Here is a 12,545-nt window from a genome sequence, read left to right as displayed (position 1 = left end):
AAGCAGTGTTAGTTTTAGAGCATGTGAGGCAACTTTACCTTTTTGAGGGTCCAAAGCAAAAGTGTTTGCACTTATGTGTTGAATTTATTTTGGGTGGTGGGAAGGAGCTTCTACGGCAAGGAAGGAACAAGTTTTTTTTTCAACGAGGTAAAGACGAGGCAAACACACACTTTCCTTGGACTGCATAGATTAATTGAGCTTTGTATTGTGATTCCCTTTAGAGTTTCCATGTGTAAATTTGGTTTGCTCCACTAAAACCTTTCCTAAGTATGCATTAAAGGTTGGCAAACCATGAGGAGTCATGTCCTTAAAGCGATGTCGAAGGACTATAGACGAAAGTATTTCATTATTGTTGTAGAACCTCATTATAGTGCTCGGACGTGGTGGCTTGCCATTCTACGCCTATAATTTTGGAGAGGTGCTCAAAACCTAAACTGGGGACTGAAGAGCATTAAACGTGTGAAGCTAGCTAGCTAACTGAGAGGTGTTAGAAGTCACATTCTTGGAAGCGTGTACATTGTCTCTTAGTGAAGATACAAATTAGCATGGGAGAGATTCATTTATGTATATTTGTGTGGAAAAGGGACTGTCAAGGATGTGTTATGTGCCGTATACGCAAGCGTATCCAAGGACGTAGACCGTATGAGATGGCCGCGGGCTACGGGCAGTCAACAAGGGCTTGTGTTGATACGGGCGGGCAGCGGGCAGGCGCAGACTGGGCCAACAGTCATGGGCGGGCAAACGCGTTAAGAACGGCACCGCACTGCGCAGGCGTTAGCGCGCTATTAAGGCAGAAAAAGCTTTGACCCGCCACGTGTTCCTTTGACCCTAGTCGCCTCTCCCTTTCATTTTAACGTGGCCGTCCCCTAGAGGCTCTACCAACCCTATTTGAGCCTTGACCTAGTCACTCAACCTAGGCTTCCCCTACGGTTTGCTACTTCACTCACCAGGGTTGTTTCCACAAGCGTAGGTGCGATGCGAGCTTGCACACTTGTGGTAGGAAGTAGATTTGTCTGTAACAGTGTGTTCAGCTTGTTCACAAACACAACGAGGGCTGAGCATCCCGATCACACGTGAGAGCAATGGTGGTTGGAAAGAGACTCGTGCGGGCGTTGATTAGCTCCACATCCTTATTGCTGCAAAAGGAGGATGTCGAGTAGCCAAATAGATCAAACGAAAAGCTATGGATCTTCCTAGCATCGATGCGCTAAAGTAAATAAAATGGGCACCTACTTCTGCACTCAGATGCGCACATCTGGGCTGCTGAGAAACAAGCCTCAAGTTGTAATAGGTTGAGGCCCCAACCTCTTCCTTACCTCCCTCCATTGTAACACCCCGCCTAGAATGTCCTCACATCTCTTGGAGCAGCAATGTGAGACTTTTCGAGGGTGATTCGGGTAGCTCTAGCAATGGCATTAGTTGGGATGATGCTCTTTCAGTGCTCACATAAGAGCATGGTCATCTGGTATCCCTACCCTAAAGAATTCCTGGCAAAATGGCCACAAATCACAACACAATACCCCTACCTCCTAGGCCATTTCGTGATTTAAGAGTAGTTGCAAGTAATGCAGGAGACCTCTTGGATGTTCTCGCCCATTAGCAAACTGGGTGCCAAAGAAACTTTAACTTAAGGCCAACATGCCTAGCAACCAAGCATTATTTTATGAAGGGTTGTTAAGTAAGTACATGAGTGAAAAAGGTGGTGGGCTTTGCAACCATCGACTTGAGAGGGAGGTGGCTGAGTAAAGTTGCAAAGTGAAGAGCTCATCAAGCTACTTGATATTCAAGAACATCAACTATGAAACACTCGCAGACATCATGCATTGAGAGATCCTTAGAAGCTTTAAAAGCATAGATGATGGATCGACAGATGGACCGTGAAGCACCAAATCAGGTAGGATTGACAGATGCACGTAGACAAGGGGAGGGGGAAGCGGTGCTCATATAGGGTGGCACAAAACATTGGATGTCCATCGAATTTTTTTCCGGTGACAACCCAAAAAAGTTGGAATGTTGAGGGGCCCATCTCATGTGCGTCCAATCAAATGGGTAGAAAGTCGGGATGTGTGTGAAATGCATCAAGGCGCGGACACCATTTTGGGTGTGTGGGAAATGCATCAACCCAAGAACAAGATTTTGGTCTTTGTGTGAAATGGATCAAAGCGAACAACATTTCTTGGGGTCATGTGTGAGTCATACTAGCATGGAATGTTCAAGGGAAGAAGAGACTCAGGTGAGGTTACTCTAACTAGGCACGAGTCAACTGGTTAGTTTTGACTAAAGCAAAAAGCTCAGTAAGTCGACCTTACAAAGGCACATTGAAGCGAAGACGAAGAAGAAGAAGAAGAAGAAGAAGAAAAAGCTATTGTGTTGAAGCTCGGGGCTATGGCGTTCTTCCTCCCAAGCTCTGTGGCTATGAAGCTTTGAGCTTCCATGGCTATGGTGGCCTGAGCTCCTCCTTCTTTTCCTTGTTTTCTTTCCTTGGCAGTTCGCCATGCGCACCCGCCGCTCTTCTTACCCCTCCCCCTCCGATGGCATCACCTTCTTCATCCGCCCCTCCCCCCCCAAACGCCGTAAGCTCCTCCCCCCTCCTCCTCCCCCGGCTCCTTCCTCCTCCTCCTGCTCCTTCGATACCCTCCACGATGACCTCCTCGTTTCTGTCATGGTTTCCCTCACCTCCTCCGCTTCCTGCTGCCCCGCCGACCTCGTCAACGCTATGCTAACGTACGTCAACTCTCGCTCTTGGAACCTTTCTCTGCTTTCTCTTCGTTGGTTATCGGTTGCGGCTGTTTGTTATCAAAGCAAAACTCCGTGCTCAACAAGCTGCTGCTCTCTGGGACTTTCCTTTGTGTACAGTCTGTAGATCTGTAGCTTGTATATGTGAATTAGTATTAGCTCTGGAATCGTTGGCTATGGCGGTTGCAGTCCGCAAACAGACGTCTTCCCGACATTGTTCCTAGCGGCACAGCTCTTTTCAGCGCATTGAAACTATGTTTCTCCATTTTTTTGGGTGGTTCAGATGCAAGAGGTTATGTGCCGCCGGCACTCACACGCTTGTCCTTGCAAATGCTTCCGTCTCCGCCCTGGCCGTTAAGGCTTGGGGCTGGTCCGATGGAGCTTATAGATATCTGAAGCAGTGTGCTCGTGCCGGCAACGTCGAGGCTGCCTTCTGCCTTGGAATGGTGAGCCTCGTTTCGATCTCGCAGTGTGCCTTGCGTACGATGTGGCTTGTCGAAAACGACGACTTCCCAGCATCATCGTTTGCTTGCCGACTTGATCTTTGCATTTCTGTCAATTTTGCTCCCCCAAAGTCTCTTCTTTCTCCATCCAGCTGGGATGTTTCGTTTTCTGGTGTTCTTTATGTGTTCATTTTCCGCAAGTTCCGCACATGAGGCCGGCGGTGGAAAACCGAACGCTTTGGATGCTCCTGAAGTCTAAACCTGATGTTTTTGTGGACGTCATGTGCAGATACGTTTTTATTGCTTTCATGACCGCGAGGTTGGGGCTTCGTTCATGGCCCAAGCGGCCATTTCATCACACGCTGCCGCCTTGCACTCCCTGGCAATCATTCAATTCAACGGGAGCGGGGGCACGAGAAAGGATAAGAATCTCAAGAACGGAGCGTCTCTGTGCGCCAAAGCAGCCGCTCTTGGTTACGTCGACGCCATGCGTGAACTCGGCCATTGTTTGCAAGACGGTTATGGGGTGCCTAAGAACATCCCGGAAGGAAGACGTTTTCTGCTGGAGGCTAACGCGAGAGAAGCAGCGGCCGCAGTAGCTGCTTCTCCGCGGGCTTTTGTGGAAACGGCTCTTCAGCTCGCCCAAACCGGAGGGGCGAGGTGCCTTCACCACCATTTACAATACCGCTCTGCTATAAGCAAGTTAGAAGCCGCCCAAAGGGCAGTAGGAAGAAATCCAGTAGGTTCCAACACCGAAGCTCTATCTCTGGAGCGTCATTCTGTGTTCAGACTTCTCCATGGAAGTGGATGCTCTCTGCTCAGCGATTTCGGTTGTAACGTCCCACCCGCGAAGCTCCACATCGCGAACAAGTTTTTGGTGGATTGGTTCACTATGCATCCGCCTGCATCTGGACTGAGGTTGTGCTCTCATGCCAACTGCGGCCGGCCTGAGACAAGGAGGCACGAGTTCAGAAGGTGTTCGGCTTGCGGGACGGTGAATTATTGCTCGAGGGCGTGCCAAGCGTTGGATTGGAAGCTGAGGCACAAATACGACTGCACGCCGGTGGTTGATTGGGAGGACAGGGAGGATAACGAGGCAGATGGAGATGAGCAAGGTGGCGGCGATGATATGTATGATACTTGACAAAACTGTTGAGTTGAAAACTATCGAGCTGGGTGTGTGTCTGAGCATCAGGAAGAACTCTAGCAAATGGGTAGTATGGAAAGAGTCTCTACTCGCGTTGTCGTGTAAGGCCAAAGGCAAGAGATCATGCATCGAATGGACGAGCAAGGTAAAAACCTTCCTCAGAAAACATCCTAAGCAGACAGATCTTGCCTCTGAAAACCATAGTAAGACGAGGAACTGAGATGAATGGATGTTTTTCTGTGCTAAAATTATAGTCGCGCAGTTAACGAGCTGCTCAGCATGATAGCCAGGCCTGAAGAATATATGGCATCGGAAGCTTTTTCTTTTTACTACATGGCTTTCCTGTAGCTTTAGCCTGCACGAACCTGTAAAATTGAACGCACGGTATGCCTGCCAAAGCTGTGTTTCTTGAAGTGTAAAAGAAAACCATTCTACTCTCTTTTCGAGCTGCGCACTCGCACGTCGAGATCTTCTTCTCTGTTTTGTTGCAAGCCCTTAATTTTTATTCACCAGCCTCAAATTCCAAGTTACAACCGCTTTGTATACTTTGCACAATCCCCTATGCAGAAAGTTGATGAAAATCTGATAATCGCTATCCCCCATGCAGAAAGTTTGAAGTAAATGAAAACCGCCCAAGATAATATCACTTCACTATGTGGAATAGATTCAGCTTTGACCGCTTTCGTTTTTAGATCCCCCAAAGTCGAGGGATTGGCTCTAAAGGCAGCTCCTTTCAAATTGTAGTAACTTTTCTAACATAAAGTTGGCGAGGAAGCCTCCATGGACTCTTTTAAAGAACTAAACATGATAATCAACTTTGGTGCTAAAGATGCAATTTTGAAATATTCTTACAATGAGTAAATAATCACAGCACCCTTGTTAAGCGCATGCTCCCAACCACCTACTAGTTACCAAGAAAGGGGACATGCTAGTTTGCTTACAGGAATAGATTAAAATATTAGTGTAACACCCACACTTTGAAAAACGATCAAGATAATGATATTTAACGTACACTTAGTACACTTAGAAAAGCTTCTACATGAAAGATAATGTTGAATTGGTTAACAAAAGAAAACCCACCAGTTAGTTTGGACGTAAATATGTGATATCACATCCACTATTCTCCATAATCGTTACATCACTTCCTTTGGTATAGTGTTAAATTTTTTGGGTGTGATCTTTTTTTTGGGTGTGATCCAATGGACAAAATAATTGCTTGCAATGTTTGGGAGGCTATGGATAAAATAATTGCTTGCAATGTATGGGAGACATTGTTGCAATGTATGGGAGGCAATGTCGTAGTACTTAACTTAGGTTGTCAAGCTCAAACGAACCATGGACTCAAAAGGGCAAGCTCCTTTGCAAGATTCAAGAAGAGAGAACTACGAAGGATTACACAAAAGGGCATTTCATCTACTCTCATTGAACTACCTAATCACATTATCTTGGTCACTAAGCAAATATCATAGCCATAGGGGAAATACTAGCACTTCACAATGCTCAAAGATCAAAGTGAGAGGTGGAGATTCACCAACATTTTAGAGCAAAGCCTCTCAAGATTGGAGATGAGATGGGCAACAAGAAGAACAACGTTATATTCAAACGTTATGTGATATGATGCAAATGTAATCTCTTAGTGATGAGATGTTTGGTGGACTATTTTCATTATTTTTTAATGATGCGTTGTCTAGCCTCAACTTTAGGCTTCTCCCCTCTGGTGCTTTTAATAAGCCAATTCTTTGTTTCAAGAATGAAAAAGGATCTTATAACTTGTTGTGATGAACTCCACATGCTTCTATACTACATGTGAGTTTGAAGGCCTTGTAATTATGAGGTTCAAGGATCACAAGAAAGGTTTCTAGATCTTGCTTGTTTCTTAATGTTTGCTTGAGATTATATTTTTAAAAACAAGAAATAAACAATTCTTCCATAATTTTACCTTGCGTTATACAAAGCAAATAATAGAGGTAGGTTATTCTCCAAGCAAGGAAAATGCCATAGCAAAGTTTGCCACATGGAAAGTAAAATATGTAAGGTCTTTCATTAAAGCAACCATGATACAATTATTATATATTGAATGCAAAGTGAATCTCTTAGTGTCCATCAAATCAAAGCCACAATACTTTGGATACCAATAAAGTGTTGCATCATGTGACACCACCATGCCTTTATAAGAACAAATGTTACATGTGCTGCAAAGATTGTAAGAAAGATGAGGTTCTAATAAAAGGAAATGTGAGCACTTTTGAATCATGAGTCATATATGACATAGGACTTACACAAGTCTCACCAAATGTTTAGAAAAGTCCCTTTTTAAGGGTGGTGGGGCATGCAAAGTCAAAGTAATTAAGTTGGGGTTCAAATGATATAAGACTAGAGGGAAACTATCTAAAGAAGCTACATCCTATCTACAAGACTCATTCAAACAAATAAGCACATTTGTGAGAGGCTATGACACTCATAAAGGTCACAACATGTTGTTTTCCATAAAGTTACACGTGTTTTACAATTTCAGTCTGAGTAATTTTTTGGGCATTCTAATGCAATTATATTCTTTGACAAGAATGATTTTGGGTAATTGCATACCAAAACTAGTGCCCCAATATTCTCATGCTAGGCATGATATACTTGGCTACCAAATTAAAAGTTAAATGTGGTAATGCATAAGCTACTCATTTGTTAACATTAGTAGATGCACATATCATGATTAATTAGAATCTGTGTGTGTGTGTGTGCACGCGTGCATGTGTGTGTGTGTGTGTGTGTTGACCCTACGTTAACCCCCACTCGATCCAGAATCTAGGTGTCCAAGTATTTAGGTTGGCCCTTCGAATAACCAAGCGGTGAGTTCCTAAGCCACCAAGGTTGGTAGCAGAAGGCCACATAGCAGTCCAGTCAGTGTCTGCGGTTTGGAGTAGTTTCTGAGCAAAATTTAGGAAGTCAGTTGTTAGAACCACCGGGTAGAGAAAGCGAGTACTAGGAGTTATTTAAGTAGTGAGTCCAAGTTAGAGCAAGCACGCTTACTCATTTGTCTCATGTATAAGTGACATAGCTAGGAGAGTAGGAGTCCTGGCACTCAGAGAGACTGTTTTGTCTCGAGCCAAGGCATGAAGTTGTCTTTGCAGCTATGAATGTTTGTATTGTTTGAGTCCCTTTTTATAATATTTTATAATACAAGTACGAGTTTGTACATTTCCTTTGTTAGAGTTGCTTGCACACACGCTTGTTCACCCATCTTCATATCATTTTGTCCATGCAGCACAAATCCCCATTTAGTACTTCTGCCTATAAGAAACTCTCCAGCCCAAGCACTGAATAGGAACATTCTTGCTAAGCAATCATCGGAGTGCCAGAGAGAACATCTTCCTACCAAGGACTGTGCATCACATGGTCTTCATGCACCAGGCACACCAGTAGTAACCAAGGTGTAAGGGAAAGAAGCATGACCATTTGGCACTCTTGCTTAGAGAGAGCATTCCTTCAATGAGCCAAGGCATGAAGTTATCTGTGCAGCTGTACACGGCCATTGGTATTGGATGAGGCTCCTTCTATAATACAAGTATGGGTCTGCACATTTTATTTGTTACAACTTTATGCATGCACACTCATTCACCCTTCTTCATATGGCTTTGTCCACGAAGCACAAACCCACATTTAGTATCTTTGTTGACAAGCAACTCTATAACCCGAGCACCAAGTAGGAAGGTTCTTACCCAGAAATCATCAGAGTGCAAGAGAGGGCATCTTCCTACCAAGAAGAAAAACAAATGTCAATGTTTGGCGATCTTGTTAAGGATTGTCATGCTAAAGAAACAACTAGGAAATTGAACCTCGAGCACAAATATTGAGAGCAACAGTTCATATTGACAAGCGATGAGCTACAGAATTTGCTTAGTTTAGCTTATTACTATAAAATATATGTCCGAGTGGCTGAATATGATTGGAAGACTTTGAAGATCTGTCTAATGACTGATGTCTAGGAAGAAGAGTGATACCAATCAGGCTTTAGGATCCTTCAAGCCTTGATTAATTTCTAATGCATGCTTGGAGTGACACCAAAGGTATGCAACCAGGAAAGAAGAACACGTGCCTGGGCGGCAAAAACTAGTAGAATATGGAACCAACGAACATCCAAAATGATCTCAAAGTTGACTATGGATAACCAATGTGAACAAATACGAGTAGTAGAGGTCCTTGAAAATGGGAGCTTAAGATTGGTAGTGGCTTGTTACCATGATGGTGAGATGTCATCTGAGTAATATGAAGCAAAGCAATTCTAGTGACATGATAGAGATGACCGGAGACACAACATATGGGAGAATCCTTGAGGTGGTGGTATATGCATTCCAAGCCAATTTAGCCAACAAAACCCTTACATTAATTCTCACAAAGACAATGAACACTCACCAACAAAACCCTTGAACTAATACAAGTACAAGTTTGCACATTTTCTTTGTTATAGTTTCTTGCACACATGCACATTTACCTATCTTCATATGGCTTTGCAGACATATCATAAACCCCCATTTAGTTGACGAGCAGCTCTGCAACCCAAGATCTGAGTAGGAATGTTCTTGCCAAGCAACCATTAGAGTACAAGGGAGGGAATATTCCCACCAAGCACTATTGCACCACACAGTATCCATGCATAGGGCACATTGGTAAATCTAAGTGTGAGGGAAAATATGCGTCAACTCCTCCCTCCCTCCCTCCCTCTCTCCCTCCCTCCCTCCCTCTCTCTCTCTCTCTCTCTCTCTCTCTCTCTCTCTCTCTCTCTCTCTCTCTCTCTCTCTCTCTCACTCACTCACTCACTCACTCACTCATAGTGCACACACGCACGCATGCACGTATGTACACATGCACACACACACACGTGCATGCACGTGAGCGTGCACGTGCACGTGCACACACACACACACACACACAACATTTAAATGGGCTATAATAATTGGAATTGTAAGATAGCATGAGTAGAAACTCCTTGCCAAAGAAAGAGCACATTTGCAAATAATTTGAATTATGATAAAAACCAAGAGAGTCCCTACTACCAATAGATTTTTGTAACCATAAGGACCCATGGATTATGCAATTGCAAAAATCACACATAGTTGAATGACAAATGTCATAATGTCCAAAAAAGCATAAAAACTAGAGGTCCTTATACAAGCATAAATGGGAATGTCAAAAAATAATCAAAAGAGCCTCTTTAAGATGTACCAGCATTGTAATAATTGTTGATAAAAACGTTTTAATAACACTTATAAACATCAGCGTTTTTTTCAATGTTTAAAGTCCAATTTTGTTACATTTGGATGACAATATTCACTCGCATTAAAGCCTTTGCATAGCATCATATGCATCCATCACACACACACACACACACACACACACACACACATGATGCAAATTAATAACACTAATGGATGATGCATAGTAAAAAACAAGGAAATAGGCACTTGAGAATAAGCATGCCCAACCATGAAAATGATATTCAAACCATGACATAAAAACATATGGTTAGAGCTTACTGATGCAAATTTGTAACACGATACATAGTAGAAAACAAGGAAATAGGCACTTGAGAATAGGCATGAACAACCACGAAAATGATGTTCAAACCACATCAAACTTTGCGAGCACATGGATCTTACAAACATTATTAAGTCCTCTTCAAGGTATCATACCCATCCTTGGGGTGTGCACTACTAAGAGACCATATGTATCACATGCGTCCAAGGGGTATTTTAAAAAGTCATCGACTAAACTTTTTCCCACAATAAAACCACCCGTGTTTACTTATGAATTAATGGATTTTTTTCTAAATTTGAATTTTAATACCCCTCCTGTTATTGTCAGGCTATTAAAGTTTTTCCTCAAATCAAATAAAATAATCTCTCCTTTTAAATGCATCTCCATCTTGTTTCCATGCTACTCCATCATATGGTATCAAAGCTGTATGATGCTCATTGAGCTTCTACCCACGTGTGCCACATGTATCACCTCCTTCATCTTCTTCATCTTCTTCATCTTCTCACATGTTGGAGTAGCATGGAGACAAGATGGAGAGAGCAAGATGATGAAAAGGGAGATTGTTTATTCATGAGAGATATGCCCAATATATAGGCACAAGTTACATCCAAGAGTGACATCATATGTGAGCTCAAGAGAGCATCTCTAGATCCACAATTATCTCTCCATCACACACCACACTCCTATATTCACTCAATCACACTTATTGATTGACACATCATCAGTCACACCTAACTCAGGCACACCTACACACACCATGTGTTCACACACTCACAACCATAGACCTTATGACCCTTGGTATGATCCCATTACATCAATTTGTCCTTCATGGCCCCCCACAAATTGATGGCCTCATCCCTCAGCAATAGTACATGGGATGCTCCATGGCTTTCCCACTAGCATGTGGCAACACAGGCCCCATTGTACATAGGAGCTCATGATTGTATGGCAAAATAAAGTCAATCAAATGCAAGTACATTTCATATATCATGAAAGATACTGAATGGAGCCTCAATCAAATAAGCAACATAATAGTTGTAGTTGAAGCCTTTGTTCCAAGCATATCCTTTTGAAGCTATCATTATTGCAATAATAAGCAAATGAAGTATCAAACCATATAACCATTTTATCTCCATAATCTCTTAGGTGGAACCCTCCTCCTAGCTCTCCGTCATTTAGATATTTGGATGCTGATCCAAGTTAATCTAGTCAGTTTCACTCGTGGCTAATGTGACCTAATAACCTTGTGTTTACTGGCTTACCTCGATCACATATATGATCTTGCCACCATTGACAAGCAAATGCATTGCTTGGTCAAAGAGGCTTTTGGTCTTGTCATCTTCTCACATCCAATTAGTGATTCTAGATAACAAAAGTATAAGGGAAAAACACCCGCCACTCAAATAGATCTACTATGTGTGTGTGTGTGTGTGTGTGTGTATGTGTGTGTGTGTGTGTGTATGTGTATGTGTGTGTCTGTGTCTATGTTTGTGTGTGTGTCTGTGTGTGTGTGTATTTTCACTTTTTTTTTAAAAATGTGTGTAAATAATTCAATATCCCATCACAGAAATGACACATATATTTATTTCCAAGTAATATTACCAATAATAGATACATATACTCAAAACATTATATTGATCCTTGCTGAAGTACAATTTTTTTTTAAAATTGATTTTTGATGAAATCCAAAAGAGATAACAATGTATCTTCAAGGGGTAACCAAGATAGTCATGTACTTGATAGCAATTATTTGAGGATGGAAGAACTATACCTTCCAACCAACCAAACAATAACCAAAGTTAGGACTTTACTGATTATTGAATGGGTGACAGGTATCCAAGCATCCTCCCCCCCCTTGTTTTTGCTGTCACGAATAATACTCCATAAAAAATAATAAGTACCCAAGCATACATAAGAAAAAAAGGGGGGTCAAGCATATACAAATAAAAGGAGTAAAAAATAAATTCATTTCCTAGCCTTCCATAAAGGAGGCATGATAAAAATAATCGGAAAAAACCCTACCATATAGGAGGCACAATAAATTAAAGGTTAGTGTACTAGTTTTCTAGCTTGCCATAAGGGAGGCATAAAAGATTAAGAGAACTAATGTAGTTGCTACACCATCCATAGAGGAGTTACAATACTTGTTAGAAAAAAGTTAGAGAAAATAATTAGCAAGCCTTCCATTAAGGAGGAACAATAATTACTGAAAGTTATGGATACATAGTCCCCTTATTTCAGGGGGAAAATTGACATGAAGTAACACTAGATGTTAATAAGATGCAGGGGTATGAAACTAAGTAGGTGCAATTCAAATGCTAATACTGAATTCTATGTATGAAAGTAAGAGATACATGGGTGACAAGCAAGGTAGCATGCCCCCATGTCTATTATTGTTGTCAAGTGTACAATTATTCAAAGGAAATCCCATAGAGTAGAGCTAATAACTGCAATTCCACCATTATTTTAATTGTGTATTGGCATTTCTAGTGAGGTAAGGTCTAGTCCTAATAATTCCACCACATCTCTCAAATTCTTTTTGGGCATCCTCCATCTTTTGGTTGATGAAGGCAATTTTGGTAGGGTCCCGTTAGCAGACATTCTAGTGGTCTTCTTATATGTTGAGGTGTTTGGTCCCAACTTTGTCTAGAAACAATCATCAAGGGTTATAGGAATAACTTTTATTTTTA

General features: G+C 42.1%; 1 protein-coding gene across 1 annotated transcript; it reads left to right on the top strand.

Annotated features, from left to right (window-relative positions):
• The first annotated feature begins 2,326 nt into the window (after positions 1-2,326).
• LOC147896173 (F-box protein At1g67340-like) lies at positions 2,327-4,765 on the top strand. The gene is made up of 3 exons (XM_087382860.1): positions 2,327-2,724; positions 3,020-3,182; positions 3,469-4,765. Exons 1-3 carry the CDS (start codon positions 2,495-2,497, stop codon positions 4,321-4,323), a joined length of 1,248 nt encoding a protein of 415 aa, XP_087238986.1. The 5' UTR covers positions 2,327-2,494; the 3' UTR covers positions 4,324-4,765.
• Positions 4,766-12,545: the final 7,780 nt, after the last annotated feature.

This window comes from Dipteris shenzhenensis, chromosome 12 (genome assembly GCF_047967505.1).
Source record: "Dipteris shenzhenensis isolate YYH24624 ecotype China chromosome 12, Dip_SZ_1.0, whole genome shotgun sequence".
NCBI classification, from domain to species: domain Eukaryota; kingdom Viridiplantae; phylum Streptophyta; class Polypodiopsida; order Gleicheniales; family Dipteridaceae; genus Dipteris; species Dipteris shenzhenensis.
The sequence above is the reverse complement of the archived record's forward strand: the minus strand, read 5'-3'. Positions and strand labels throughout refer to the sequence as shown.

Coding starts and splice junctions, on each gene's coding strand:
- LOC147896173 (XM_087382860.1), top strand. CDS start 2,495: ATGCGCACCCGCCGCTCTTCTTACCCCTCCCCCTCCGATGGCATCACC. Junction 2,725..3,019: donor CTCGTCAACGCTATGCTAAC/GTACGTCAACTC, acceptor TGGGTGGTTCAG/ATGCAAGAGGTTATGTGCCG. Junction 3,183..3,468: donor CTGCCTTCTGCCTTGGAATG/GTGAGCCTCGTT, acceptor CGTCATGTGCAG/ATACGTTTTTATTGCTTTCA.